The sequence below is a fragment of the Schizosaccharomyces japonicus genome (genome assembly GCF_000149845.2).
Source record: "Schizosaccharomyces japonicus yFS275 unplaced genomic scaffold supercont5.2, whole genome shotgun sequence".
Classification (NCBI taxonomy): domain Eukaryota; kingdom Fungi; phylum Ascomycota; class Schizosaccharomycetes; order Schizosaccharomycetales; family Schizosaccharomycetaceae; genus Schizosaccharomyces; species Schizosaccharomyces japonicus.
In genome coordinates, this window is record NW_011627861.1 from 444686 (window position 1) to 471751 (window position 27066).

The window sequence follows — 27066 nt, forward strand, 5'->3', positions numbered from 1 at the left end:
GCCTATAACACTCTTATACCCAATGTTAACAGCGGATACGGGCTCTCCGCAAAGGGATGCTCATACGGCATTAGTTACCAATGACAATGTGTCGCATAGACGAACTAAACACGAGGAACCGAGTGAACCTCGTGTCAAAAATGAAAAAGACGCGCTTAGCTATGAAGATAGACATTACGTTCCGAAGATGGATGAACGTCGCGCAAAGGAACGCGAAGACGAACTGAAAAAGTCGCAAAAGAAACGCGAAGAAGCACAATTGGACCCTAAAGAACAATTTCGACGCCTTATGGAAACACGATCTGGTGGCACATATATCCCTCCTGCTAAGTTTCGAGCTTTGCAGGCTCAGTTTACTGACGAAAATACCCCAGAGTACCAACGAATGTACTGGGAAGCTCTTAAGAAATCCATTAATGGATTAATTAACAAGGTCAGTGCAAGCAACTTAAAAGAAATCGTCCCTGAGCTATTCCGGGAAAATATCATTAGAGGAAGAGCCTTGTATTGTCGAAGTATTATGAAAGCACAGGCAGCTTCGCTACCATTTACACCCATCTACGCAGCTATGACTGCAATTATTAATACTAAGCTTCCTCAAATTGGCGAGCTCTTACTTACACGACTTATTGTTCAATTTAGAAAATCCTTCCGCCGAAATGACAAGTCAATGTGTTTATCGTCTAGTGCTTTTCTTGCCCATTTGATTAATAATAAGGTTGCACACGAAATCGTGGGTCTACAAATACTTGCGGTCTTGTTGGAACGACCTACTTCGGATTCAGTCGAAATAGCTGTCGGTTTCTTACGTGAAGTAGGTGCTTTTTTGGCTGATGTTTCTCCGCGTGCAAACAACGGAATTTTTGAACGCTTGCGTACAATTCTACATGACGGCGATATCGATAAGCGTGTACAATACATGATCGAAGTACTTTTTCAAGTGCGGAAAGACAAGTACAAGGATAATCCCACCATTCCAGAAGAGTTAGACCTTGTTGAAGAAGAGGATCAAATTACGCACTACATAAGTTTGGATGACGAACTTGATGTTCAAGAAGAACTTGGCATTTTCCGGTTTGATCCTGACTTTCGTAAAAACGAAGATCGGTATACTGCTATTAAAAACGAAATATTGGGCGAGGGCAGCGAGGAGGAATCGGGTTCTGAAGTCTCTGGATCCGAAGATTCCAGCGAAGAGGAAGAGTCGGATGAAGAGGATGAAGAGGCGACTGGAAAATTGTCAGTAAAAGATGAGACTGGCGCGAATTTAGTAAACTTGCGAAAATCCATCTACTTGACAATTATGTCTTCCGTTGACTTCGACGAATGTTGTCACAAGCTGCTTAAAGTCCAGTTGCCCGAGAATCAAGAAATTGAAATGGTAAACATGATCATTGAATGTAACAGTCAAGAACGCACATACGCAAAGTTTTATGGAATGATTGGCGAGCGATTTTGCAAAATCGGTTTACAATGGCAAACAACGTTTGAGAAAGCCTTCACTACCTACTACAGTACAATCCATCGTTATGAAACGAACCGGTTGAGGAACATAGCACTCTTTTTTGCTCACCTATTGTCTACAAACTCTATATCATGGCAAGTTTTGGAATGTGTTCGGTTAACGGAGGAAGACACGACGGCATCGTCTCGTATCTTCCTCAAGGTTATGTTTCAAGAAATTATGGAAGCTATTGGGCTGCCAAAACTCATTGAGGTGTTGAATGACCCAGAACTGCAGGAATCCTTCTCCGGTATTTTCCCCAAAGACACGTCTGCCAATGTTCGTTTCTCCATCAACTATTTCACTTCTATCGGTCTTGGTGCAGTCACAGAACGCATGCGTGATTACTTACTCGATATCGTTGAAAAAAGAAACGGGTTAAGAGAGGAGGAGTCGGATTCTGAAAGTTACTCTTCTGCTTCCACTTATTCTCATGCTTCTTCCTGTACAACATGTCGCGGACGTTCTCGTTCACGAAAGCTATTCACGCTCAATTTCTCGTTCTCGCAGCTACTCTCGATCGATTTCTAGTTCTCGTTCTCGTTCACGGTCTCGTTCCCGGTCCCGATCTCAGTCCTATTCTCGCTCCCCATCCATATCACCCTCCCGCTCTCGCCGTCGCGCGTCCTACTCACGTTCCCCTTCTTACCATTCTCGCTCACCTAGCCGTAGCCGAAGTTATTCGCGTTCGCCATCCCCATACAGTACGAGACGCGGGCGTTCTCCGTACCGGTCACCTTCCAACTCTCGCTCTCGTTCACGTTCTCGGAGTCGGACTCCTCTCTCGCGGTCGCCGATTCCTCCTCAGACCACTAGAGAGTCATCATTGTCTCCATATAGCCGTCGACTGCTACTGACCGAGGGCCGACAACAATTGCCTACAAAAAATGAACCCCGTGCCCAACACGGACGAATGATGGACTCGTATCGTCCAGCAAGAGCGAAAAAGAGCGAGCAACGCACTCGTTCACCCTACAACCGTCGGTACGACAGACGCGAACGGTACCAGCGCGAGCACTCTCTTTCGTCGGAGCATTCTCGTTCTCCTGAACCAGCAATGAAGCGCTCCAAGAGCACCAGGCAACGTGGTTTTGATGAACGCGGCAGCACACGGCGACCATCACCTCCAGCGTCACCAAAGGCTCCATGGATTCATTCACCGAATGAATCACCAAGTCGAGCAAACAAACGCGGTCGCTACGAAAAATGAGTGGTTATAACAAAAAAAAAATAAAGTCTCTTGTATGCTATTACAACTACAGTGGGCAGCCATGCGCATGCAGAGAAATTAGCTCTGCGCCGCCCAACAACGTCTCAGTTCCATTAATTCCGATACGACCTCTTCCGTCAATTCAGCTGGCGTGCTGCAGGATCGATCGTACTCGGGCGCCACGTATACTTTCGGAGGGTCGTCAGAAAATGAAACAGACTTTTGTGTCCACTGATTCCGTATGAGCGATGGTTCCTCAATCACCAAGGCGGTGTACAAGCAGCTTACCTCGAACGGTGAGAGGGTTGCGAAGTTCTTGCTTCCCTCGACGGATTCAACCTCTGAATTAGTATCGGTGAGCGAGGCTCCTCTCCACTTGTCGTACGAAAAAGATGAGGTCTTTTCCTGAGACTTCGTCTGAGGGGAGCAGCCGCTAGAATAGTAGGCTGGAGGTGCAATCCGGATGATCATTAGAAAGGGATTTGTTTACTCGTGAAAAAATGTTTACGTTTGATATGATGATGATGATGATGGTACACTTCAGTTCGGTTGGTTTAATGATCCAAACTATTATTTCATGTCAATGATGGAGGAAGGTGTTCTTGAAGAAAGACACAGCTTTTATCCACCCGTTCTTGTCGTCTTGTTAGCCAGGTCGTTGCGTGTGTATGTGTGTTCGCGCACAGATTCCTGAAATTGAAAATGGTTTAGGGACAATAGATGCACGCAGACAAATTGTCAACTCAAATTGCCTGCTTGAGCTGTGCGTCCGTATCCTTCGGAGCGGTCTGATGCTTTCTAGTTCGTCTCTGACTATGGTATTTGATAATTGATGGCCAACGAGTGATGATGAATGCAAAAGGTTTATGCAATTCCGAAGACTGAGGATGTTAGTAATATCCTCGAAACGGACGACACACTTATGAGTGCACCTTTTGCCATTTAGACAATTGCATCCCGCCTAAACTCACCTGTCACTACAAGGTTGCCGACTATTGACAGCCTGATGTCCGCCAATGGTATGGATGGATGAATAAAGTGCTAAAACAATATAGAGCAATTACAGTTGCACTTCATTATCCAAGCACTACGTATGGCTCCCCTCCGAGTGACTGGAGTTAGGCTATGGGTATGTCATTCTATATATACGCTCACCCAAACGCAATCCTCGTTCCACCCATTCTCCGCACTCGATAACCGCTTCAGTGCCCTCCCATCGTTTCGATGGTCTCTTCTAGTCGTCAGAAAGCCGGCTTTCTAAAAGAACCGAGGGAGCCGAAATTTAAGAAACGGCACGCCTAAAAATAACCGCCGTCTTTCCCGCATCCGTGATGTCAGATGGAACGTCTTCACGAGCTGGATGTAGATCCTAACACCGTTTGCCAAGGAGAGGGGGAATTGTTAACGTAATTGCGTTTTCTACTGCTGAAGTTGACCAAGCCGCCTTCACTACTTGTCGGCCCTTCATCCAATCTCCTACTACACCTAGCGTTGAGTATGGCTAACCCTTACTAAGGGCCACTTAACTCGACTGATTTTTTCACCACCACGACCGCCACACTCGCTAAGTGCCCACCAAATCAGTACTGTCACATCCTTGAACCTCCTCGGTCATCAAAGTTACCGTTTAACTCTAAAGCCCCGATTTTAGCTGAAAAACCCGTGCTGTTATAGCGCCTGAGACAGTTCTGCACACAATTGCGAAAGGAACGGCGGAAATCCGTAAACATCAAGCGAATTTGAGAGCGAGACGCATTGATTCGGTCGTTTGCAGCAAAAACGCGCCCTTTGATTATGGAAAAAGAAGATAATAAGCCAGCAACAGCTGCTACGACTTCTACAACAGTTCCTTTAATTAGGAAACGACGTGGAGGTGCCAATCGTCGGAACATTCTTCGTAAAGGAATACAGTCGGAAGACACCTCAGAGGGAAAAGTTGCCGCGAAAACAAGCACAGACTCTTCGTCAGACGACGAGGATGAGACCACAGAGACATTAGAAGAAACGCGTTCCATCCTCCAGCGAAAGCGACCAGGAGCGTCTGGACGGTTACGTAGGAAGGATGAAGAAGCTGAGACGAACAAAACGAATGGAAAAGACAGTGTAAATAAGGATGCTTCTACAGCAGACATTGACGTCCAGTATGCAGCAGATTTGAGTGTCACTGGCGACAGCCTAAACACATCCACTGTTTCCATTCCAAAATCCGAACAGGAGGATCGGATCCTGGGTCGTTCGACCAACGACGTGTCTTTGAGCAGTGCTCGCGGTACTGCGTACACTGACTTTCTGCCAAAAAGGGAGTCTTATAATAAGAAGGCACATGCTGGTCCCGTAACACCGTCTGCTTCATCAGCAGCGTTACGAACAGTTACCATTGTGGACTATCAGCCTGACGTTTGTAAGGACTACAAACAAACGGGATACTGTGGCTATGGTGACAGCTGCAAGTTCTTGCACGATCGTGAAGACTACAAAGCCGGATGGCAGATCGACCGAGAATGGGAGCTTGTTCAGCAGCGGAAGCGACGTCCTGGCCAACAAGAGTCCGCGGGTTCAGAACCCGATGGTGACAAGACGAAGAAGGAGGAGACTATTCCGTTCGTATGTCTCATCTGCAAGCAGGACTATAAAAATCCCATCGTCACATCTTGCAAACACCACTTCTGCGAGCTTTGTGCTATAAAACGTTTTCGTAAAACTCCCACATGTGCTCAATGCGGGAGCGATACAAAAGGACTGTTTTCCGTTGACAAACAGTTTAATATTCTCATAAAAAAAAGGGAGGAGGCCAAACAACAAAAAGGGGAGCAAGCGCGAGAAGACAACGGCGAGGAACCTCTTGAGCGAACGAAACAAGAAACAGCACCCCCTTCCACTTCTACGAATGTCACGACCCCGTCCTCAGTTACACCTAATAGAAACGATTCTCCATACTACATGGCTAACTTAACCGAGTCAAACATCTCTGACTTCAAACGGCTGATACAGGTCCTCTTAGGTATGAACTATGGCAAGCGGTTTTACAAGGAATGTCTGGCAAGCCCGTCTCTAGCAAAAACAGCATATGTTGGTGACCTGCTCGTAGGAGCAATCCGCTGCACTCACTTACCGGAGGAAGAGTCTTTGTATATAGCTGTGCTCGGCGTCCTTGCGCCGTATCGCAGGCTAGGTATTGGGCAGCAACTTCTCGAACACGTAAAACAAGTCGCCAAACAAATGGGTGTTGGAAAGATTACACTGCATGTCCAGACATGCAATGAGGATGCCATCGCATGGTATCAGCATCGAGGCTTTCGCACCGTTAAACGCATTGAAAACTGTTACGTACGATTGGCAGTTAAAAGTGCATATCAAATGGTTTTGGATACCACGACAGCAAAGCAAGACGTTTAGCTCGGTTTGCTTGATCGCTTTCTTTTGTTTTGAATTTGCAGGCATAAAGGGAAGAACTGCAGACGGCCGTATGCAAGTGAGAATGGATAACATAACAACAGAACAAAGTGCTGTAACCGCGTGCAGAGTTGAGATAACATTGAGGAGGATATAGATTCATGAGTGTGTGTGTGTATGAGTGCATATGTGCTTGAGAACGTCGGGCAGCCATCCTCAAGAACAATGCACAAAAATTGAAACGTCGTTAAACTTGTTGCGGCTCGTGCCAGTAAGGTCTTTTTATTCGTCGGCCTAAACAGCGGCGGAGACAATAAATATATTTTTGTCTTTTATCGTAGAGTTGAAAATTTTCCAAAAGAGACTTATCCAAAACGTAAAGACCAGGTATTGTCCATTCATTAGTCAGATAGCATGCGGCATCGCCCACAATGCCTTACGCACATCTATGCCATTCGACATGCGCACATCGAACGACAGGTTTTACACATAAATTGAGAAGATGAAATGCTTTTTTTCGTGTTTGCCAAGAGCAACAACAAGAAAGCACAGCTTTCATTCACATTCAAGAAGAAGGTGAAACCGAATCCGAAGTCTCGGAATCCAAAGCCTTAGAAGTCGCAATAGGCTCTTCAACTGTATGCTTTAAGGGATGCTCCTCTGGTCCCGCAGACGACTGCGAGTCAGTAGATTTGGAGTCCAAAAGAGTGGTGAATGGCGGCGACGTCTTCTGCGAAGATTCAAGCTCAGCCATCTTAACTGGTTCCATACTATCGGACGAAGCTTTCATCTCTCCGGACTTTTGTTTCTCAGAGTTCATATTTTCCAGAATGGTAGCAATGTGCTGGAAGCTTTTGAGGAGCTTCCTCCGCGCACCAAGTGCAGAAATGCCCTTGCGTTGAAGATCCTCGTCCGTCAACTCAATCAACTCTTGCCAGCTAACATCTTTCAAGTTGTCCGTGTATTTGTGCAAGCGCAGGCTCCGAAGCCAGCTTGGAATGTCCTGCGGGAGCTCCATGGACGTGTTGGAATCGTATTTTGCATGAGCTGAGGCTCGACGGACCTTCGAAAACGATGTTCTCATTGACCGAGGCGTATCATTCAGATACGGCAAATCACGGTTATGAGAAGAGAGCGGCGTTGTAGCATCCTCACTTGTAGAGTATTCAGTATCGTACGCCGACAAGAAACGAGGTGAGCGGTCATAACGACCTTGGCCAAGATTGTTCTTGGCATCACTAGGAAGTGAATTCACACGGTAAGTTGCGGGAGACTGTGAGTACGGATACTCGTGCGATTGAGAGGAAAGCGACGGAGGCCAATTGTTTGCCCACAAACCAGACGGGTGACGGGAGAAGTGTCGGTCACCGTCAAACTTGAGTTGTGAAGCTGAATGGCTCTGAAAGGGAGCAGGACTGTGAGAACCACCGCTTGCACCCTCGGCCAGCAATCCAGTTCGCTGGGAGAGGGGAGTGACGGGTGGCCCAGACATTCGTCCATACTCGGGGGGGAAACACGGACTAGTAGGTCGGTAATGATATGTACGATGTGGCTCCTCACTTGCAGGATGCGGAGGCGGTGGGCGATCAAGCCAGTGACGACCTCCCATGGGACGACCCCATTGAAGCGACCGATGAGCATCAGAGTGGGCCCGGCGATGGGGCAGGAAGGAGGGGAGCATAAGCTCGGGGGGTGGGGGAGGAGGAGAGCATAGCTCGTTGGGCCAACGATGACTCAAAGAGCCCTCGTTGCGCACATAGCCTGCTGGCGCAGACATAGGATCGCCACGATCGTAGGCGTCTCGGATGCGAGAACGAGGTGTCTGTAAAGACGCGTTTCCATTCCCTGAAAGGTGCGACGAAGGAAACAAACGCGAGCTACCGCCGACGCTGTGTCCACTGCCGGGCTCGGATATGTCTTGGACTGAGCGACGGCTGGGCGTGGTTTGGGCAGCACCGATGGGCGACTCAAGCGAAGATTGGGCTAACACACGCGTGAAGCGTGTGTGCATGGGAGTATCGCGATCCTGCGCGAAGTATGAAGGAGTGGGGGGAGCTGTGTTACTGTGTTCGGTAGAGCCTCGAGCTCCAAGACCGGGTGTTGTTTTCTCATTCTTAATTTTAGCTGATAAAGGTACAGCGGACGACGGAGAAAGCGCAGACGTAGGGCCAGTGTTCCCGGACGGGAGCGACGAAGATGAAGCGGCCACCATGTTGGCGACCACGCTGCCAGCATGCGAAGAATCAAAGGACGAACGTCGGAAAAAGGCAAAGGACAGCATTTTGGCCTCTGATGGTGAAATTCGTTGAAGTAGCGTATACAGTGCCGCTGTCCGTTCTGGTATCGTAAGCACCTGGAACCATTTCTCCACCTGAGTCATTTCTGATGCAAATTCTGGGTCCATAAAGGCAACATCCAGCTCCGAAAACTTGTTTTCCAGTCCTACTCTCATTGTTAGACAACAGGTTCATGTGCTTCTCGTCCTCGAAGACCGTTGAAACGCGATCTTCCATACATAAAGTACAAAAACACGCGCATAAACGCCTCGACATGAACCAATACCTACCTAACGATCCATCATCCAAGCTTTTTCTCGGCGAATTTCCATTCCGGCTGGGACTCCGGCCAGAAAATCCGTGGCTCGGAGTATCTAACAAACCGTCTGTTGGTCTCAGCTCCGCATTCGAAGACTCAAAATTGGACGGTCGAGATGGGAGAGCTGTACCTCCAGGAGCATCCATGCCGTTTTTTACTAAGCAAGTTTGTACTCCGTGAGGAACTGGCTCACGAACTCAACCAAAAAGTCTTTAAAGCAATTCGGCAATTCAATTCCCAAAAAAACAGTAGTTCTTCAATTTCTATGAAGTCAGGTTGAGGTGGGTTCAATCTCCCCGCTACTGATGATAAAAGGAACCCCTCAACAATTAAAATGCCAACGCCAGAGTGGCTGGTTCTGGTCAAGTGCACCTGCAGCAAGAGTTGGGCCTTAGGTTGATAGCCGAGTTCGGTTATGCAGTCTCGGGTAAATCGTTGGCGAGCGAGAGGCGAAGCTTAAACGAAATTTCGTTCAATTAGCAGTCGAGAAAAACAATGAGGTTTTAAGCGCTCGAGCGGGTTCTCGATACGAACATCCGCTTCCACCAAGCGGCGATTTCTGGAATAAGAGAATCAGTTACAAGCCTCAACGTAATAAATTTAATAGAGGCACGGATGGACTGGGACGAGAAAACGGAGTCAAACAGTGGTCCATGTACCGCGTTTCACATGCTTTTATACTTGATCATGTTTTTCTCTAGTTGTATCCGTTAAGACCCCAACTGGGTTTCTCACCACCATCACAAGACCCACACACACTAGACCCCACGTCAGCAGCCAAGGGTTCGTATTTGTGGATCTACTACGATTGACTGGTAGGATCCTGTTTACTGTGTTGCTGTATCAGTGTCTCATTGTAACGTTATCTCTATGTTGTCTCTTCGAGCTGTGCTGAACCCTGGATTCTCATGGAGGCCCGTCCTTAATAAATTGCCTCGGACACTGTATGTAACAAGGAAGTACGCCAAAAACGCGGCTAAAGCAACCTCTGAAGCTCCTGCGGCGGACGGATTGCTGCTTTCGTTTGCTCTTCCTTCTTCTACGCTGTACGAACGAACCCCAGTGACTCAAGTGGATATACCAACGGAACACGGAGATATGGGTATCTTAAAAAATCATGTTCCCATCATCGAGTGTCTTCGTCCTGGTGTAATTAAAATCACCGACGTCAATGGTGCGACCGACAAGTTGTTCTCGGCCGGTGGGTTTGCTGTGCAACAGCCCAACAACCATCTGTGCATCACGTCTCCTGAGGCGTTTCGTTTAGACGACTTTGCTAGTGTGTCTGAGGTTACATCCCTGCTGGACCAAGCGAAGACTCAACAAGCAACGGCTTCTGAGACCGAAAAACCCGCTGTCGACGTTCGAATTTCTGTACTCGAAGCAATTCTTCAAGCACTCCGTGGTTAGACAGTCCGTGGTCCGGTAGACTAATGACTAGCCTTGGGGCTTGACAAGCTTACTGGCCTTCTTTCTTTCTCTTTCTCTTATTCGTCTTGTTATCGTTTTGCTCATTCTGTTCCTTTTCTCCCGATTGTCAATACGTTCTACGCAACAGCTCATGAGCCCTCTCGTTCCGTTTATGAAATAAAATTCTTTAATAATGCTAATTGTATTCTCTCAACCGCCTTAATAATGCATTCAGTCTTGTTTTCTGCCATATCCTGTTTTTCCCGTACCGTTTCGCGTTTTTCGCGTGCGCGTTTGCATTAGCGCTTAATTTTCTGATTGGCTGACGCGTCAAACTCCTTCTCCCTGAACACCTGCGCTGGTAGACTGAGACAATGCTCCCTCCCCCAACCTGCTGTAAACTGCATGGATTAGCAATTGGCTTGTTTTAATACTCTGCAATGTCTGGGACCTATTTTTCTGTATTGATATATCGAAATGTCTTTCCCTTACTCCTTTTTTCGCTCATTCAATGGCATTCTTGGACACTGTCGCTCACTTGGAAGAGCTGGCCCATGGTAGCTGTGTATACAGTGTTCGGATTCTTCTGCCAATGGTTTCTGTCCCGGATTCATGTGCTTGGATTTGTCTCTGAGAAGTCAATGTACACCGTTCAATCAGTTCCCATAGAGGAGATCATGGGCCTGTTTGTACAATCAATGTTGTCGCTCTTTATGCTCTTTAACGCTACATGCTTTGACTCTATTTCTTTTCGACGGAAGCGTAGTAAACCTTTGGCTATTGCAATGTTTACGCTGTGTTTCATAGGCTCTGTAATTGCTTCTGCGGATCCCAACTTTACGCTACTGGGTTCTGTACTCATGCTCCAGTGTGCTGTCATTGGTTTTCTGTTTACTTTCGTTACTCCTTTCTTCTCTCCCAGTGGCCTGCTCTGTATTGTTTTCCATATGCTGTACAGCTGTTTGACATTGAAGCACAAGATTCGACACGGTTTACTGCTGCTGAACCCAGGCCTTTCTCTCTCCTACTACTCCATTTACATTGAGTTGGCTATCGCCTTCTTGTTGCAGGGCCTCATTCTACAACTCATACTTCAATTGACTATTACAGTCCATTCCAGCTTCCACAAACGCTTACAGCAAAAATGTTTAAGCAAATTGCGCGTGATTACCAATCCACAAGCTGTATTTGGGCATGCGGCCACCTTGGAATTCGAGTCGTCGATGCTGCTTGAGACAAGCTTACGAGCTCGTTTGTTTGAACTCGTATACTTTATGCGTCGCGTTCAGCAGTCTGACAACTTACGAGACAGTACTATGCACAAACTTCGTAGATTGGACTCACACTCGTTGTTTGAGGATCTCTGTCTTCCTGCCGATCGTGTGCGTCCCATCATTGCTTTACAGTCTGAGCGCGAAAAGTTTCCCGTTACAGAGTATTACCAAAAACTCGTTCGTCATTATGTAGAATGTGTTTGCTATTGGAGTAGCAAGTCGTACACAGACAGAGAACTCGAAATCCTGTACAAAGTCACAGACAAACTTGCTCACGCGCGTACGTGCCTATCCAACAAGGAACTTATAAATATTGAGAGTGATCTCCCGGTCCTTTCTCAAATACTTAGTGCTGACATTCGCGAAGCGTTTATTCAATACGTCTTTCGTTGCGAAGCCTTATTTCAAATTGGCTCACAATCTCGCGTCAAGCGTTTCTTCAAATTCATCCGCTGGATGTATTTTCCTACAGCCGTGCAGGCTGTTCTTGTCCTCAGCACACTTCTTCACATTGGTTTTATCGCATATGGTTGCTGGGTGGATGCGAATTTTGCAGTCAAGTTCACAGACATTGACTATAGCGTATTCACAGATGCATCAAAATATATTGCCCTCGGTCAGTCTCCGTACAACCGTGAGACGTATCGTTATACTCCGCTACTCGCTATTGCATTGCTTCCCACACAATACGGCTTTCCTAGCTGGGGTAAAGTTGTGTTCTCTGTTTCCGATATCGTCGCAGGTTATCTTATAACTCGGTTGCTGAGACGTAGAGGTTTTTCCTCAAAACAAGCTGCTATTTTGTCTTCGGTATGGCTGCTAAATCCAATGGTCATTGCCATTAGCGCCCGCGGAAGTTGTGAAGGCATCCTTGGACTTGTTACTATGGCTATGCTCACGTATCTAGATGAGGGAAAACTCTATCTTGCCGGTCTCGTTTTGGGCTTTGGTGTGCATTTCAAAATATATCCATTTATTTACGGCATTGCTATGATGTTTTATCTGGGCCATCCTATACGGGATGCTGTAACGGGAAAACTTTCGTTGTGGAATTTCTTCAGCCGTGATCAATTCAAAGTACTGTTTAGCTCTCTCTTCTGTTTTATTGGATGCAACATTCTCATGTACGTGAAGTACGGGTGGCCTTTTCTTCATCATACATATCTGTATCATTTGGGTCGCATTGATCACCGGCACAATTTTTCTGTATACCATTTGATGCTTTACCTTGCTTCCGCTTCACACAACTCACTGAGTCCCCTTATTGCATTCGTTCCTCAAATGGTGCTATGTGTACTGATTCCACTTGTGCACGCTAAACATAACATTGTCGGCACGATGTTTGCACAAACATTTGCCTTTGTAACCTTCAACAAAGTTTGTACAAGCCAGGTATGTTATATTTATGCGGTTTTAACTCTACGTTTTCCTCATTCTAACCTCTTTTAGTACTTCATATGGTATCTCATTTTTATTCCGATGATGTTGCCGTACAACATTTCAGTTATAAAGAAAGGTGTATTCTTTATTCTTCCATGGGTACTTGGCCAAGTTTTGTGGCTGTTTTATGCGTATAAACTTGAATTTCTCGGAGAAAATCAATTCAATGCACTTTGGTTCGCTGGTGCGATCTTCTTTTTGTCGTGCATTTGGACGCTCCAAAACGTTATTAAAAAACTTTAGAGAATTTCTTGAGAATTGCTATGCTACACAACGCATTTGTTGCTCTACTTTATCAAGATATCCCAAAACTTTCGATCTTTTCCACGCATTTGAAAATATGTACTCTCTGACATCACAAAGGAAGCGCTACAACGTTAATGACAACTGAGTTTTGAACGATCCTACTCAATGACTCACTTTACGTACTCGAAATATTCTTTCCATTCTTGCTCTTTCACCTCAACCTCGCGTCTCATACATGGGTTTGCTCAAAAAGTATTGTGATGCTCGAAATATACCAGAAAGCATTTCATACATGAACCAGGCGTTAAGAGCAAAAGATTTGCTTGGGAAAGAAACGCTTCGTTTTTCTGGAAACACGGATGATGTATGTTTAAGTATAAACATCATGTACACGCTTTTACGGCAGGCTTCCTCTGAATTTGAAGAAAAGGAGACGCTGTTAAGTGTGCTGAAGCAAAAGGAACTCCAAATATCGGCACAGTCAAACACAATTGCAAAACTTGAACTGAGATTAAAAACGGCACAAGAGGAACTCAATGTCAGTCGTGAAAAGTGTTCTCAACAAACTAGAGAAAACTTAAGATTACGAGAAAAAAACAAGTCGCTTACCACGTTACTCGAGAAAAGCAATACGACGCTACAAGCTGCAAAGAATCAGTTGTCAGTGGCCCTGCGTCGACGAGAGCAGCAAATGGAAAGTCTAAAGGGAAACTACAGCTCGGTTCAGCGGCGGAAGGAGAAGAAAATGGTGAGCATGATGAGCGTAAAAAGTCAGGACAAGCCTTATCCGTACCCCCCAGTCCTGCCACATGCCATGAATGAAGACGAAGACGATAATGACAACACAACTCCTGAGTCTCTTCAACTACAGCAAGAAAGCATTTCGGCCTTGTCTTCAGTTGCCGAGTCTCTGACACGACAAAACACACATCTTTACCAATGCATCGAAGAGGCAGTTGCCGAGCTTGATCGACTGCTACAGCCTGCAATACTTGCTCGCCGGCTGCAACTTTGTGTTCAGCAACAGACAAAGAATGCAGCTGTGCTTGATGCAAAACTTCATAAGCGAATAGCTTTGGTACGTGAGCTGCTTACGGAAGAAAAGTATGTTTCCATCGACGAAGTTACGCCTCTGCAGGAAGAGCTTCGGCTACAGCTGTCTGACATAACCAAATTAAAGACGGAAAACGAACAGCTAAGACACACTCTTACGCAACTCAGTACAGCTGAAGTAACGAATACAAAATTACATGATGCCATTCTTAATACCCCAAAACCGAAGCTTGATGCCTCACCCATCCGGATAATAACACCTTCCAATGTCCTAAGTTTGCGCCATCTAACGGAGCCGACAAATTGCAAAGTGGAGCCAACAGACTGAAAATGAAGTTAGCATTTCTAAACAAGCTTATAGACGTTCAATCGTTCGCAATTCCTTTTTTTTCTGTGGAACGCATTTTTGACTTGCCTCTGATCGGCCCCATACTAATTGTCGCATGTCGATCACACCTCTAGTGTAAATCATCCGCCGATCACTGACGCAAGTACCAAGTCGACCATATACCCTTAAACAAACTTGACAACTTGCATTTTTTGTATTGTTTACGGTTTACAGTTTCGATTTTTTATGAAAATGGGTTATCTTGCAAATGCCGTACAGTTCCTCGTTTTTGCGGGTGCTATATACCTTCTCGTCTCGAAACCAAAGACAGAATCGACGAAAAGTGCGTCTGCAAAGAAGCGTCGTAGAGTGCGTTCTAAACAAAAGAAGCGCTCGAAATTGGAACAGAACACACAACAGCAGAGTGTTTTGCCGGATACGAAACCTAAGACGGAGAAACCAGCAACAAATGCACCAAAGACTCTTGTCAAGAAGTCAGCATTGGTTGATAAGAAAAAGCCGTTAGAACAAAAGGAGAGAAAAACGCTCGAGAAGAAAGAACTTCCTTCAAAGAAAGAACGTGTAAACACGAGTCCGGATACCAACAGTCAGAAGACAGAAAGCATCAACAGCGACACTTCTTCGTCAACAACTTCGTCGAATTTGGAAACTCTTTCCTCCACTGTATCAGATAATGTGCCTAAGAAAACCGTAAAGCCTACTGTGTTTCGTTTGGTCTCAAAAAAGACTCAAGAAAATAATGGATTCCACGTAGTGCCACCCGCTGGTACAAAACCGGTCTCTTCCCAAAAGCTTACCAAGAAACAACGTCAAAACATCCAGAAGAAGCAAAGGGAAAAGGCCATGAAGGAGGAAGCCGACCGGATTCAGCGTGAACGGTTGCGTAGCTACCGGCTTGATCAAATGCGAGAGGCAGCCCATAAGAAAGCACCTCCGCCGCCCGAATCGCAATGGCAAACTGTACGTTCTACTTCTCAGGAGGACACGCTCTGGTAAATGCATTTGCAAAGTCCGCATTCTTTTAGGAGGGGATAAAATGTTCCATTCATTCATTCATTTCACACTACCATAACACGCTCGAAATTTTATCTAATAGTACGAAACTTACTCGCTGTCACTCTCAATAATGCGACGTTTGGGGCGTCTCTGAGTTTCGGTGTGTTGAGAAGACACGGATGTTGCAGATGCTGAAACTGGAGTAGACACAGATTCAGACGCGGATCTGTTGGAGCGAATTTCAGATAAACGACGAGCACGGCCGTGATCTGACGCCTCAGAAGCAGTTTCTCTTGCCTCTTCTTCCTCGTCACTTTGGGCGTGTGCTTCTTCCTCCTCCTCGTCTGCGATGAAGTCATCTTCTTCATCTTCGTCCATGTTTTCATAGTAACCAGCGCCGGCCTGCTTGATACGCTGCAAACGGTCCACTCGTTCGTTGTCTTCTCTCATCAAATCCTCATGACGAGGCATGTACGAGGGAAATCCCTCGTCCTCCTCCAGCCCAAACCGGGCACCGTTTTGAATTTTGCGTTTTTCCAACCGCCTCCGAGCACGGTTTCGTTCTTCCTCATACTTTTCTGTTTCACGCTTGAGAAGCTCTGGATCCTTCTCAGTAATGATTTCTTGAACACCGCGCGTCCGAGGCGGTGTATTGAAGTACCGCATAGCAGGAGCTCTTGCAGTTTTTGCTGTGTTGATGGCCGAAGGCAGGAAGGTGAGACTTTGTTTGAAGGACGCCTGAACGCGCAGCAAGTGCTGGGCTTCATGGGAAACAGTAAGGAATGTAGGTTGCGATACAGGTTTTGACTGAGCATCAAAGATGTCGTTTCCAATTCGCAACGAGTAGGTGCCGTCTGACCACTGCACCAGTTGTGCATTAGATACCTTTTTTCCGTTTTCATCAAAGCGCCAACGAATGGTGTTGTCGACTTTGTGCTTGATCATTTGGCCCCATTCCATGTTGTGTTCGATCATCTCGGCATCTGCTTCTGCCTCTGTACGGTATACCTCATGGTCAAAAGGACGTTGCTCCATCGACAGGAAATTGGGCATGTGAGCGTGAATTGTCTCATCTTCTTGCTTTCCCGGAGGATGGTAGTTGGGGACTTTGGCCTCAAACACTTTGACCTGTGCTTCTGGTCTTCCGAACGCGTCGCGTTAGCCAACATTGTTTTTTCATACACGGCACGCCTAGTGTCTATGTCACTTACTCTTGTTCTTCACCCTCACTCTGTTCTTGGTGGCCTTCGGCCACCTCTTCATCTGAGAACAACCATTTTTCATCTTCGTCATCTACAGCGTCTTCGTTTTTACCACCGTTATCGGTACTGTTTTGTTGTTTTTTCGACACATTCGAAGAAGCGTCGCCGGTGCCCTCTTGCGGCTTGGACTCGTTTTCACTCACATGTCCATCGCTTTCGTCTCCAAAAAGGTCATCGAGCTTTTCCTCAGACACTGTTTCTTCCTGCTCTGCCATATGCGTGAAAGAACCGCTTCAACCGTCAGCACAGTGTTTTTTGGTGGTGAGTCATTTAAGCTCGATTGACTCCAGGCACGTGAACTCGCGTATTTGCGATCGCTTAACTTAATTCTGCTATCTATCTTATCGATGACATCATAGTCTGGGTGGGCGCTTGAATCTGCAGCCGGTTGAACTGTTCCACTACGGACCAGTCGATACCAAAACCTCTCACATTTTGGTACTAAATTGACCTTGACGAGCATTTTCTGTGGTTTTATTAGAAAGCTCGACGTCTGTTTTGGTAGTCTCCTTTTTTTCGCGAGAATTTGCGGCCTTTTAAAGGATTTGTTGGATTTCGCCTGAGTAACTGAATTTCTAACTACTCCAGGATTTGCGAAAATTAAGAAAGGATCCGCTTTATATATCGGTTTTTCGTACCAGCTGGTATTTTACTCTGTTTAGTTTCTTGAGAGGCTTTCACTGCGGTTGGTTTTTCGCTTGTTTCTCTTTAACGACAAGTGTCTAATCAATATTTTTGGTATCATAAAAAATGGGTGCTCCACCTCCTCCACCTCCTCCGGCGCCGGCTCCTGCAGCAGCAGCACCTCCACCGCCTATAAACAATGACCGTTCGGCTCTGCTTAGTTCAATTCGTCAAGGTACAAAGTTAAAAAAGGCTGTCACGAATGACCGGTCAGCCCCTACCGTAGGCGGCGGTTCCACAAGCAGCTCTGGGGGTGCTGCACCACGACTTGCTTCAGCACCAAAGGTCCCAAGTATTCCTAGCAATGGTGCCAGTGCACCTCCTGTTCCTACAGCCGGCGGACCACCTGGTCTCGGGGGTTTGTTTGCTGGGGGCATGCCCAAGTTACGACACGTTGGCGGCAATTCTGCTGCACCGAAACCGGCGAAAGCCTCGGAAACACATGCACATGCACCTGCACCTGCAAAGGCTTCTCCAATGCCACCGAGGTTGCCGCACTTCCGGCCTTCTGTTCCATCTCCATCTGCCCCAGCACCCCCGATTCCTTCTTACTCTGCACCTCGGGTGCCTTCGCGAGAGTTCTCCTCTTCTTCAATGTCAGCTCCGTCTGCTCCCCCTCCTCCTCCTCCTCCAATGCCTAGTTCTTCTGTCCCCCCAGCTCCTCCGACTGCTCCGGCGCATCCAGCTCATCCAGCTCCCCCGCCTGTTTCTGCACCTCCTTTGCCTCCATCGGTGCCGAGTCCTCCCTTGCCGAGCACTAGTTCAACGAGAGTGAATTCTTCAGGTTCATTCGACTTGCAGACTGCACGAGTCCTAACTTCGTCTCCGCCTCTCTCGTCTCCTCCCCCACCGCCTCCTGTACCCTCTTCTCGCACTAGCTTGCCGGCAAACTCGGCCGCTTACACACTGCAAAAACGAGCTCAAGCTGTGAAGGAAGACGGACGCTTCTCATTCAAGCCGGAGGAGTACTTACCTCCTGCTCGTCCTTACAGAGGAGTTCCCAAGGTGTACCGTGGAGGATCGGGTTCAACAGTGCCACTAAGACTGTCTAACTATGATGCGTGAGTGCGCGTTACCTCTGCGTTCAACCGTTTCCCTTTGTGGTTTCTTTCTGTTTTTGTTGATTAAACCAATAGACAAGTGCTTCACTTACACTGGTTTGCCTAGTGATGATCTTGCTCTCGGCGACATCATTCTCATTTCGCCCACTGGGCATCGAGTGAGGCAGGCAAACATCGTGTCTTCTTACCCTTTTATGACTTCATTTACTCTACTTGTTGAATGTCGCAGTAACTAATTTCGAAAAGAAAAAAAAATGAAACGATAAATTGAATTAACATTGAATCAATACATAGCGTGAGATGGTACAGAGAATTAGGTGAGATACACGGATTGCCACGGAAGCGTGGAACAGGGAAGTAAGAAGGGGCTATGTAGCGAAGAAAACAATGCTGTGTGTGTGTGTGCACAATCACCCAAGTGTGCATAACAAAAAGGATCAGAAGTATAGGAATGTTGCGAGACAAAACTGTACGCGAACGAGTTAGTGCATTGTTGAAAACAATACCAAACGAATGTGCACGTTTGTTGGACGAGTACAGTTTCTCTAATCGTTGAACAAATGGTCTAATGCCTCATAGTTAATTTTTTTCGAAAACGTCCGTTGCTGCATCATTTCCTTGGCACTTTCTATGGCCGTACTAGCAACGCCTTCCGTCGAGCTGTCTCTAGGTTTGTATTTGCGTCTTTTTCGAGGCTGTCTTACAATACCACGTTTTAAGTCTTCCTCAGCTTTCAGCCGTTTCCGTTCCTGGTCAGCCAAGTAGTCTTTATTGAGTTCCATCCAAACACGAGTTTTTGCTTCAACCTCGTTTGAACTCAGCAGAAACTTGTCAATTTCCTCGTCATTGAAATCAAAGGCCTCTGCGTCATCTTGCTGATGCTCTCTGGCCATTGCTTTTGTGGCTTCCTTAACTTCACCACTTTTTAAAACAGAAGACATGTCTTCAATAAGATCCTGTTCCGCCTGCAAACCCGCTGCCTTGGCTTTCAGATCCATTGACTGTTGTGACTGTGACTCAGTCTTCATTTTTGCAATTTCAGTTGTGCCCTCGTCCGCTTGTTTCAGACTTGAAATGGACGCTCTCCGTCCTTGTTGCTGTTGCTGCTGCTGAGAAGAGGAGGTTTTTACTGGTGTAGAGAATTCAGAGTAGGCACTGGAAGGCGTCGTTGGCACGGAGTCTTGACGCAGTTTTTGGTTACGAAGAAAACTAGGAGGATCACGCTGGCCTTCAAGCCATATGTTGCGAAAGTCTGCAACCGACAGCTCTCCACTTTCTGTGTCACGGAATTCCTCAAGACGTTTTTGAATAGTAGCATCGGCGACCTTGACTACGTGCACCACTTCGCGAACACTCCGTCGGAAATTATTCATTCGAGCCGCAATCAGTAAACATGCACCACAAATTCCCGCGGGCCGACGGCCAATTTGCATCCAGTCACGGTTCATACGAGACACAAGTCGTGTCGCATCGCTGGCAACACGCTGGGTCTCGGATCCAAATTCAAGCATAGCTGCAAAACGACCAATGTATATGGAAGGATCGAGTAAGGGCAATGTAATGCGTAGAACTCGACACAGCTTTAAGAACGTAGAACCCAATTTGAACACGTTGATTTGAAGCACGTCCGAGAAATCAATCAGCATGTGCGATGTTTTCGCCATACGACACTCCACGTACAAACAAGAAGCGACAACATACTGCGAACGTCTGCCCTTGATGAAATTGTGGTTTATGGCCAGCGTGAAGTAACGAACGGCTGCTTCCACATGCCGGTCCGTCAGCCGCAACGTCCGTGCAAGAGCAGCTATCCGTTTCCGGCCGTTCGAAATTGTCATTTCTCTCGACTCGAGTTGGTTGTGTTTCCGGTAGGGACCAAACGTCCGAGCGTGTGTTTGGTCCTGACTAATGAGAGATCCTTGGACGATTGCTGCACCCGTAGAAGCTTCACCAAAAGTAACCTCTGACACAATGACGTTTTGTTCACAGACAGTACCACATTTTACACTACATAGTTGTTAGAATTTTTCGTAACAAACAACACGAAACCAAGCTCGACTCCAAAGTGAGAAGCTTCATGGTTCTATTCCCGGTCTTTTCAATTGAAGAGACAAAACACAAAATTGCGTACCAATAAGTGTTACCAGACGACTGATCCGACTCTAAGCTGGACGAACCGCAAGTTGAGCACTGCATTGTCTAAATTTATGCGCAGATAACGCAGCTCGTGAAGAAAACAGGACGTACGTCGACGAGAGCAGTTTTCTCGTTTTGGTGTGGTACTGCAACACATCCCACCAGCATAAATGGTGGTAGTGTCTTTGGTGGTGAGTTTATGGTGTAGCCTGCAGCATTTCCCGTTGACTTATGTGGTAAGAGACATAGTTGGAACAGAAACGAGGCCACACTTGAGCGACATTCGAGGCGTAAACGAGTGGTTTTAGAAGTATTACTTGGTTTTTCTACAGTCAATTGTGTGGAATGGTGTTTATAGGAAAAAGAGCGGGTTCGATTGGGTGTTTGGCGAGTTTTTTGAAGAAATAGCTACTACAGAAGAGCAATTTAAAACGTTTATAGACAGCATGGATGGAGTAGTGTGAATATCTTTATATGGGGACGAGTGACATACCTGTTGTGTCAAACGGATCGGTGTAGCTTGTTTCTAGGGAAATCATTGTATCTGTTTGAACAAGACCGTTTTCAGAAGTTCGATTCTCTCTATATGGTGCGTAAGCGAAGCATGGCAAACAGGGCGATCCCGTGGTAGACTGGAGTATAAGTCATTAAAAACCAGGGAGACGATCACAGGAACACGATCGAAGGAAACGTATAGCTGGCTAGTACGGTTTTAACAACAGTGGACTTCTTACCTCAGTCCGATTATTATTTATCACGGTTCTACTCTTCATCAACGTTGGCTTTATCACTGCAACATATTCGAATACAATCCATTTCTTCTCTATCTCAATCAATTCTCAGTCTCACAAACTCGTAGCCTATCTTTTGAACAATTACTTATTCATTTCAACTCCTTACTCCTTTTTTCCAAACAAGCATTTACTTCCGTTCTTGGGCTTATAAACCCTGCAATTGCGCTAATTGTCTTCGTCGTAACCGTATCGCTTCCGTTGAACCATCTATTCCGTGTTTTCGTACACACCTGTTCGGTCCGAATTTCTCACTTACTCGCTACTAAGAGCTTATAAACCACCTCGAAAAAGACCTCATTCTCAGTCAATTTCTAATATAGACTGGGCCTATTCCCAACAAAACTGGTTAAATATTGATATCCTGTGTCATGTTTTACCGGTTTTTTAGCAAGTCGGGCTCTTCTTGGCGATCACAGTTCCAGAGACGGTTTTACTACAGACCTTGGATCCGTGTGAAAAACATTCAAGCAACACCATTATGGAAACCGGTTACGTTTGCTTTGGGCATGGGTTTCGCTAGCTTTTCTGTCGCTCATGCTCTTGACGCTCGAAAGCAACAAGCAAAGAAAATAACCTCGTTTCGTGGACGGCGTATTCATCAACCGTCTTCTAAAAAAATAGTACTGAGCATTGTTGGCGTTAATGCAGCTGTTCTCTTATTGTGGAAGTTGCGTCCTTATGGAAAGGTGGTCCGGTTTCTCGACCGGTATACCATTATGAATCCTGTCCGTACTACGCTTCCATCCATGCTTCTATCTGCTTTCAGTCATCAATCCAATTGGCATTTTGCGGTGAACATGATTGCGTTTTACTCGTTTGCACCAAGCGTCGTTGATGTTATGGGGCCCAACCAATTCTTAGCCTTTTTCACCACATCGGTGCTGGCATCCAATCTTGTCAGCATATTCCACCATCGTTTACGCTTCGGGTCCGCTATGACTCCAGGGTCCCTGGGTGCGAGCGGTGCTGTGTATGCCATTGCAGCAGCAACCTCGTACTTCTTCCCTAATGCGAGCGTGTCCATAATCTTCTTACCTTTCATTCCCATCCGAATTGGTGTAGCATTACTTGGACTTATGGCCTTTGATGCCTGGGGTCTCATTAACCGGTCCCGCTTCACGTTCATTGATCATGCTGCACACTTGGGAGGTGGCATTTTTGGTTGGTTGTATGCCAAGTACGGCTACTCTGCCTACAAACGCAGCCTCCGACCTCCTCCACCGCCAGCCGTGAACTCTGTATTCCGTCGTTCAGTTTCCTGGTAAGTCTGAAACAGCTTTATTGTAACTTCAAGAGTCTTTCATCTTGCGACATTTAGTACAATATTTCAGTAGCGCAACCAAATTGTCGATCACCAACAATCATTACCGCTTATGGACCCGAAACCCCTTCAGCTCTTATCTTATTCCTCTCTTAAACATCGTCATTTCTACACTTTTCTCTTATCGACTATTCATGTTTTTCTATATTGTATACCTACTATGGACATAACAAGCCCTCTTCCATCTACCCCACATTTCACCCCCACAAATTGGCAAAGGGTAGGAGGACTGAGACTGCTGTATCCCTGTATTTAGCAGTCACACCGATATATGGGGCGACCAACTGGAAAAACTAACCTGTCTTTCACCAACATCGAACCCGCAAGCCAACATGTCTAAGGTTTCCGTTGCTACTGTCCGTGCTAATGTTGACAGCATCCTCAAGGGTGCCGAGGAGAAGAAGCGCAACTTCGTTGAGACTGTTGAGCTGCAAATTGGTTTGAAGAACTACGATCCTCAACGTGACAAGCGTTTCTCCGGCACCATCAAGTTGCCCAACGTCCCCCGTCCCAACTTGTCTATCTGCATTCTCGGTGATGCTCACGATCTTGATCGTGCCAAGCACAGTGGTGTTGACGCCATGTCCGTTGAGGATTTGAAGAAGTTGAACAAGAACAAGAAGCTTGTTAAAAAGTTGGCCAAGAAGTACGATGCCTTCATCGCTTCCGAGGTTCTCATTAAGCAAATCCCCCGTCTGCTGGGTCCCGGTTTGTCTAAGGGTAAGTACAGTGTTTGTTTTTGTGAGGTTTAGGTTTTGTGCTTCTGCGGAAGCTTGCGTGGAGTGAAACCACGCGGGTTTCTGCGGTGTGTTGTCCTTGTTTTCATTCTGTGATCTGCTTGCTCGCTGGACGGAAGCGTTAGTCCGTGTGCGCGAGACTGACACGCGACGTTATGGATCACGTCCGTCACAGGGTTAATGGGTTGGTATGGTTTTTTATGTGATGAAACCGGTCGTGAGCGCTGCCGTGTTTTTCTATCGTCGCCGCGTCTTCGCGGATGTCTCAGCGTGTCAAGTCGTTCACTTGGGACATTGACGCATGCTTCAATAAATGAAGCGTGCGTCAATGTCGCTTTTATGGGGTTGGATAGACGTGGTGCAATCTCGTTCCAGCGGACTTGCACGGCGTCTATAAACAATACATGGCCGCACCTTTCAGTCTCGCATTGCAAAGGAAGAGTTCAATTTGCTAACTCGATGGCTATAGCTGGAAAATTCCCTTCTCCCGTCTCTCACAACGATGACTTGTACGGCAAGGTCACTGAGGTGAAGTCCACCATCAAGTTCCAATTGAAGAAGGTTCTTTGCCTCGGTGTTGCCGTTGGTCACGTTGAGATGACTGAGGATCAACTCATTGCCAACATTATGCTTGCCATCAACTTCTTGATCTCTCTTCTCAAGAAGGGATGGCAAAACATTGGCTCCTTGGTTCTTAAGTATGTGTTTTTTTGGCTTGAGCTGCAGTTTGCGTCTAGTTAAACTGTGGTCTTAAGTCTTGTGTCTTTCAGGATCTTTGCTAACCATTCAGGTCTACCATGGGTAAGCCTTTCCGTCTCTACTAAATGTAATTCTCTCGTTTGTTTTGTCTGTAATAGTAATTTCTGGGGTTTTAATCTGTCTTTTGTTGTGGAGGCGAGGATTGCTTTCGCTTTTCTGTTTGTTCTGTGCGTGTTCTTAGCAAGAGCTGTAGGGTTTTCGTAACGAAATTTAGAGTTCATTAAAGTTTTTCTCCGCATTTCTGTAGATCGCTTGCTGGACCCCGCTGATCTGCATCACTCGCTTATCTCTCTTCGGGCATCCCTAGCTGGAATATACTGTCCAATTGTTCAATCCCGTATTTTAGCTGTTCCTTCGGGACTAACCTTAATTCAGCCCCAACTACGTCAGATACATGATCAAGTGCTGGATGGTGTCTACCTAAACTTGCCGAGAACCAACTACATTGAGCACTCAATCCCAGCGTTCATTTGCTTCTTTAATACCCTATTCCGCTGAAAGAATCAATTGATTCTTAAACAACAATAGAACATATTTTGCGGTAATTTGGTTGTTTTTTCTGTCAGTTCTAATTTGGTTTTTTTTTTCTTTTTTTCTACTATTTTTACCGTTTTTGAACGTCCACACGATTGACGAGGAAACCTCTTTTGTTTTGTTATAAACCATGGGGAAAAGTGCGATTGCTTCCTTTGCAGAATCTGTTTCGTCGTTTTTTAGCTCGCTGACGACGCCTAATAGACATGCAGATGCGAATGCTAGATCTGCTCGGCGTGAAAAGCCTACACCGTTGCCTACTCCGTTAAATTCCGTCACTACGGGACCAAACTATAACTTGTTGAGTGGAAATGGCTCTGCTTACGACCTTTCGAACGCGGCTTCGGCGTCTCATGTAGCTTTAAATACAATCGGTAACAGTGCTACTTCCGGTTATGTTCCAGGAAGCAGAACCGCTACGATGACCGCTGCCAACACCGGCATGGACATTCAGATGCAGGACATGAGTCCCGACGGCATCGCTCCCCCTCCCCCGGTCTCGGACTCATGGAGACGTATTGACCGTTGGACGGAGGAGAATTATTATGAGCTGTACTGTCAGTTGAGTTATGGGGCTACGGCTGCAGACGTTGACAGTCTGGAGTACGAGCTTGAGTGTACTTTACCTCGTGATGTCCGTGAAAGCTTCTACATCCACGATGGTCAAGACCGTGGAGGTCAGCCCACGGGTATTCTGTTTGGTATTACACTTATGGACATTGAGGAAGTCGAAGAGGAGTATGAGTTGTGGCGCCGTGTGGCCCAGTCTTATGCTGAGGCTACCTTGTCCGGAAAAGTCGATCAAGCTGTGGCTTCTCATCAATCGTCTTTCCCTCCTAACGCCGTTCAATGCGTGTATGCGCATCCTGGTTGGGTGCCTTTGGCCAAGGACTTCGTTGGCAACAACATTGCTGTTGATTTGGCCCCTGGTCCTGCTGGTCATTGGGGACAAGTGATTCTGTTTGGACGTGACCATGATACTAAGTACGTGGTGGCTCGATCCTGGGCCGATTTCCTTGCCATTGTAGCTTACGACATGGAAAACGGAAAGTGGTTGGTGGATGAGGACACGAACGAGCTTCGTTTGTTGTACGGTCCTCCCCGTGAGCAATGGTCGTACATGGACATCCTCAAGTACCGGGTGCGCAAGCAAGAACGCCGCCTCGCCAAGCTTCGTGCAGCATCTAAGAAGAACCATGCATCGAAGCAACACAATGCTGCTTCGGGATCCGCAGAGCCGAAAACGGCGTCAAGCCCTACTATCGCAGCCACTTCCTCTCCTAAAGAGAAGGAGGTTCGTGATCCTGCATACGTTGAGGTGCCTTTGAGTAAAAAGACTGCTGCAGCACCCGAGTCTGCTTCCCCCAAGGCAGAGTCTAAGCCCGCAGAAGCTGAGGCTGAACAAACTTCTCCTGTTGAGAAGCAAGCTGAGGAGAAGGTTGAGGAGCCTGTCGCCGCTGAATCGCCTGTTGCTCCTGCTCCCGCTTCTTCTACTGTCACCGCTGCCACCGCTGCCCCTATTACTCCCACTGTCACCATCTCTGCACCTGAACCTGCCTCTCCCGTTACCTCTATTCCTGCTCCTGTTTCTGCTACTACTGCGGAAACCACTGCCAGCACGTCGTCTCCTGTTTCCGCTGATGAGGAAGTTAAAACTGATGGTGACGAAGCTGCATCCACGAACAACAAGGAGGAAAAGACTGAAGAAGCAGATCTTAGTGCAGCGGTTGAGAGTGTGAGCCTTGCTGACGCTGAGCCTACCGAGGTTGAAAAGAAGGAAGATGTTTCCGCGCCTGCTGTTGTCTCGGAAGAATCTGCGAAGCAGACTGAGAAGTCTGCTACTGACGAAAAAGCTGATGAGGTTGAGAACATTGCTCCTACGGAGACTGCTCAAAAGGCCGCTGCTGCCACTACAGAAACCACCACTGAAACTGCATAGAAAGGTAACCGGAACGGCGGCCGGGATGGTCCGTGTGCGGTTTTTCAAATAGCATCTCATTTCAGCGACTCACTCGTCGCTGATATATTGAAGTACTTAGACGACGAACCTGCTAAGAGTAAGGCGCCAAAGAATTGGTTGCCTTCCCTGTCCTTTGTACCGTGTTTACCCCGTGTTTATGATATTATCCTACCTGATGTTCTTAAAGAATGTAGTGCCGTTGATTTTGCACTGCACGAATGTGCATACTGAAAACATTAAAGACTCTATGAATTGATAGTGCATTTTTTATGTAACAAAAATGTGGAGAGAGCTTTGCGACCGTAGATAACCGTAGGGGCGTGCTCATGGAAAACGGATTTGGGCCCG

General features: G+C 46.7%; 13 protein-coding genes across 13 annotated transcripts; 10 read left to right on the forward strand and 3 right to left on the reverse strand.

The window, feature by feature from the left end:
- Nucleotides 1-22: 22 nt before the first annotated feature.
- Nucleotides 23-2714, forward strand: SJAG_16453 (splicing factor Cwf22; the record flags this gene model as incomplete). The annotated part of the gene is made up of 2 exons (XM_011050734.1): nt 23-1783; nt 1890-2714. The coding sequence occupies 2 exons, from the start codon at nt 23-25 to the stop codon at nt 2712-2714; spliced, it is 2586 nt and encodes an 861-aa protein (XP_011049036.1).
- Nucleotides 2715-2718: 4 nt separating this feature from the next.
- Nucleotides 2719-9064, reverse strand: SJAG_03113 (RNA hairpin binding protein). Its single transcript, XM_002174243.2, has 3 exons — nt 8674-9064; nt 3686-8549; nt 2719-3595 (listed from the first exon to the last, which is right to left on the reverse strand). The coding sequence occupies exons 1-2, from the start codon at nt 8846-8848 to the stop codon at nt 6673-6675; spliced, it is 2052 nt and encodes a 683-aa protein (XP_002174279.2). The 5' UTR covers nt 8849-9064; the 3' UTR covers nt 2719-3595; nt 3686-6672.
- Nucleotides 4509-6110, forward strand: SJAG_03112 (zf-C3HC4 type /GCN5-like N acetyltransferase fusion protein; the record flags this gene model as incomplete). The annotated part of the gene is made up of 1 exon (XM_002174242.1): nt 4509-6110. The coding sequence occupies one exon, from the start codon at nt 4509-4511 to the stop codon at nt 6108-6110; it is 1602 nt and encodes a 533-aa protein (XP_002174278.1).
- On the forward strand, nt 8172-10364 carry SJAG_03114 (F1-ATPase delta subunit). The gene has a single exon (XM_002174244.2). The coding sequence runs from the start codon at nt 9573-9575 to the stop codon at nt 10110-10112; it is 540 nt and encodes a 179-aa protein (XP_002174280.1). The 5' UTR covers nt 8172-9572; the 3' UTR covers nt 10113-10364.
- A 302-nt stretch (nt 10365-10666) lies between these two features.
- On the forward strand, nt 10667-13069 carry SJAG_03115 (pig-M; the record flags this gene model as incomplete). The annotated part of the gene is made up of 2 exons (XM_002174245.1): nt 10667-12778; nt 12836-13069. The coding sequence occupies 2 exons, from the start codon at nt 10667-10669 to the stop codon at nt 13067-13069; spliced, it is 2346 nt and encodes a 781-aa protein (XP_002174281.1).
- Nucleotides 13070-13307: 238 nt separating this feature from the next.
- On the forward strand, nt 13308-14453 carry SJAG_03116 (mitotic-spindle disanchored Msd1; the record flags this gene model as incomplete). The annotated part of the gene is made up of 1 exon (XM_002174246.1): nt 13308-14453. One exon carries the CDS (start codon nt 13308-13310, stop codon nt 14451-14453), a length of 1146 nt encoding a protein of 381 aa, XP_002174282.1.
- Nucleotides 14454-14637: 184 nt separating this feature from the next.
- On the forward strand, nt 14638-17212 carry SJAG_03117 (hypothetical protein). Its single transcript, XM_002174247.2, has one exon. The coding sequence runs from the start codon at nt 14700-14702 to the stop codon at nt 15468-15470; it is 771 nt and encodes a 256-aa protein (XP_002174283.2). The 5' UTR covers nt 14638-14699; the 3' UTR covers nt 15471-17212.
- Nucleotides 15448-17008, reverse strand: SJAG_03118 (RNA polymerase II associated Paf1 complex). The gene is made up of 2 exons (XM_002174248.2): nt 16682-17008; nt 15448-16611 (listed from the first exon to the last, which is right to left on the reverse strand). The coding sequence occupies exons 1-2, from the start codon at nt 16945-16947 to the stop codon at nt 15579-15581; spliced, it is 1299 nt and encodes a 432-aa protein (XP_002174284.2). The 5' UTR covers nt 16948-17008; the 3' UTR covers nt 15448-15578.
- Nucleotides 17146-18821, forward strand: SJAG_03119 (verprolin). Its single transcript, XM_002174249.2, has one exon. The coding sequence runs from the start codon at nt 17483-17485 to the stop codon at nt 18479-18481; it is 999 nt and encodes a 332-aa protein (XP_002174285.1). The 5' UTR covers nt 17146-17482; the 3' UTR covers nt 18482-18821.
- On the reverse strand, nt 18751-20829 carry SJAG_03120 (transcription factor TFIIIB complex subunit brf1). The gene is made up of 2 exons (XM_002174250.2): nt 20609-20829; nt 18751-20484 (listed from the first exon to the last, which is right to left on the reverse strand). The coding sequence occupies exons 1-2, from the start codon at nt 20671-20673 to the stop codon at nt 19023-19025; spliced, it is 1527 nt and encodes a 508-aa protein (XP_002174286.1). The 5' UTR covers nt 20674-20829; the 3' UTR covers nt 18751-19022.
- Nucleotides 20830-21775: 946 nt separating this feature from the next.
- Nucleotides 21776-22672, forward strand: SJAG_03121 (rhomboid protease; the record flags this gene model as incomplete). The annotated part of the gene is made up of 1 exon (XM_002174251.1): nt 21776-22672. The coding sequence occupies one exon, from the start codon at nt 21776-21778 to the stop codon at nt 22670-22672; it is 897 nt and encodes a 298-aa protein (XP_002174287.1).
- Nucleotides 22673-23019: 347 nt separating this feature from the next.
- Nucleotides 23020-24344, forward strand: SJAG_03122 (60S ribosomal protein L1). The gene is made up of 3 exons (XM_002174252.2): nt 23020-23448; nt 23935-24163; nt 24256-24344. Exons 1-3 carry the CDS (start codon nt 23061-23063, stop codon nt 24287-24289), a joined length of 651 nt encoding a protein of 216 aa, XP_002174288.1. The 5' UTR covers nt 23020-23060; the 3' UTR covers nt 24290-24344.
- Nucleotides 24345-24594: 250 nt separating this feature from the next.
- On the forward strand, nt 24595-27031 carry SJAG_03123 (cell wall biosynthesis/cell cycle regulator). The gene has a single exon (XM_002174253.2). The coding sequence runs from the start codon at nt 24889-24891 to the stop codon at nt 26695-26697; it is 1809 nt and encodes a 602-aa protein (XP_002174289.1). The 5' UTR covers nt 24595-24888; the 3' UTR covers nt 26698-27031.
- Nucleotides 27032-27066: the final 35 nt, after the last annotated feature.

Excerpts from the sequence above, each read along its gene's own strand:
- SJAG_03118 (XM_002174248.2), bottom strand. The coding sequence starts at position 16,947 with ATGGCAGAGCAGGAAGAAACAGTGTCTGAGGAAAAGCTCGATGACCTT. Across the intron at positions 16,612-16,681 it reads AGTGAGGGTGAAGAACAAGA|ACCAGAAGCACAGGTCAAAG; the intron begins GTAAGTGACATA and ends CGCGTTCGGAAG.
- SJAG_03119 (XM_002174249.2), top strand. The coding sequence starts at position 17,483 with ATGGGTGCTCCACCTCCTCCACCTCCTCCGGCGCCGGCTCCTGCAGCA.
- SJAG_03117 (XM_002174247.2), top strand. The coding sequence starts at position 14,700 with ATGAAAATGGGTTATCTTGCAAATGCCGTACAGTTCCTCGTTTTTGCG.
- SJAG_03123 (XM_002174253.2), top strand. The coding sequence starts at position 24,889 with ATGGGGAAAAGTGCGATTGCTTCCTTTGCAGAATCTGTTTCGTCGTTT.
- SJAG_03120 (XM_002174250.2), bottom strand. The coding sequence starts at position 20,673 with ATGCAGTGCTCAACTTGCGGTTCGTCCAGCTTAGAGTCGGATCAGTCG. Across the intron at positions 20,485-20,608 it reads TCGTCTGGTAACACTTATTG|TGTAAAATGTGGTACTGTCT; the intron begins GTACGCAATTTT and ends ACAACTATGTAG.
- SJAG_03113 (XM_002174243.2), bottom strand. The coding sequence starts at position 8,848 with ATGGATGCTCCTGGAGGTACAGCTCTCCCATCTCGACCGTCCAATTTT. Across the intron at positions 8,550-8,673 it reads CTTGGATGATGGATCGTTAG|GACTGGAAAACAAGTTTTCG; the intron begins GTAGGTATTGGT and ends CAATGAGAGTAG.
- SJAG_03114 (XM_002174244.2), top strand. The coding sequence starts at position 9,573 with ATGTTGTCTCTTCGAGCTGTGCTGAACCCTGGATTCTCATGGAGGCCC.
- SJAG_03122 (XM_002174252.2), top strand. The coding sequence starts at position 23,061 with ATGTCTAAGGTTTCCGTTGCTACTGTCCGTGCTAATGTTGACAGCATC. Across the intron at positions 23,449-23,934 it reads GGGTCCCGGTTTGTCTAAGG|CTGGAAAATTCCCTTCTCCC; the intron begins GTAAGTACAGTG and ends CGATGGCTATAG. Across the intron at positions 24,164-24,255 it reads ATTGGCTCCTTGGTTCTTAA|GTCTACCATGGGTAAGCCTT; the intron begins GTATGTGTTTTT and ends CTAACCATTCAG.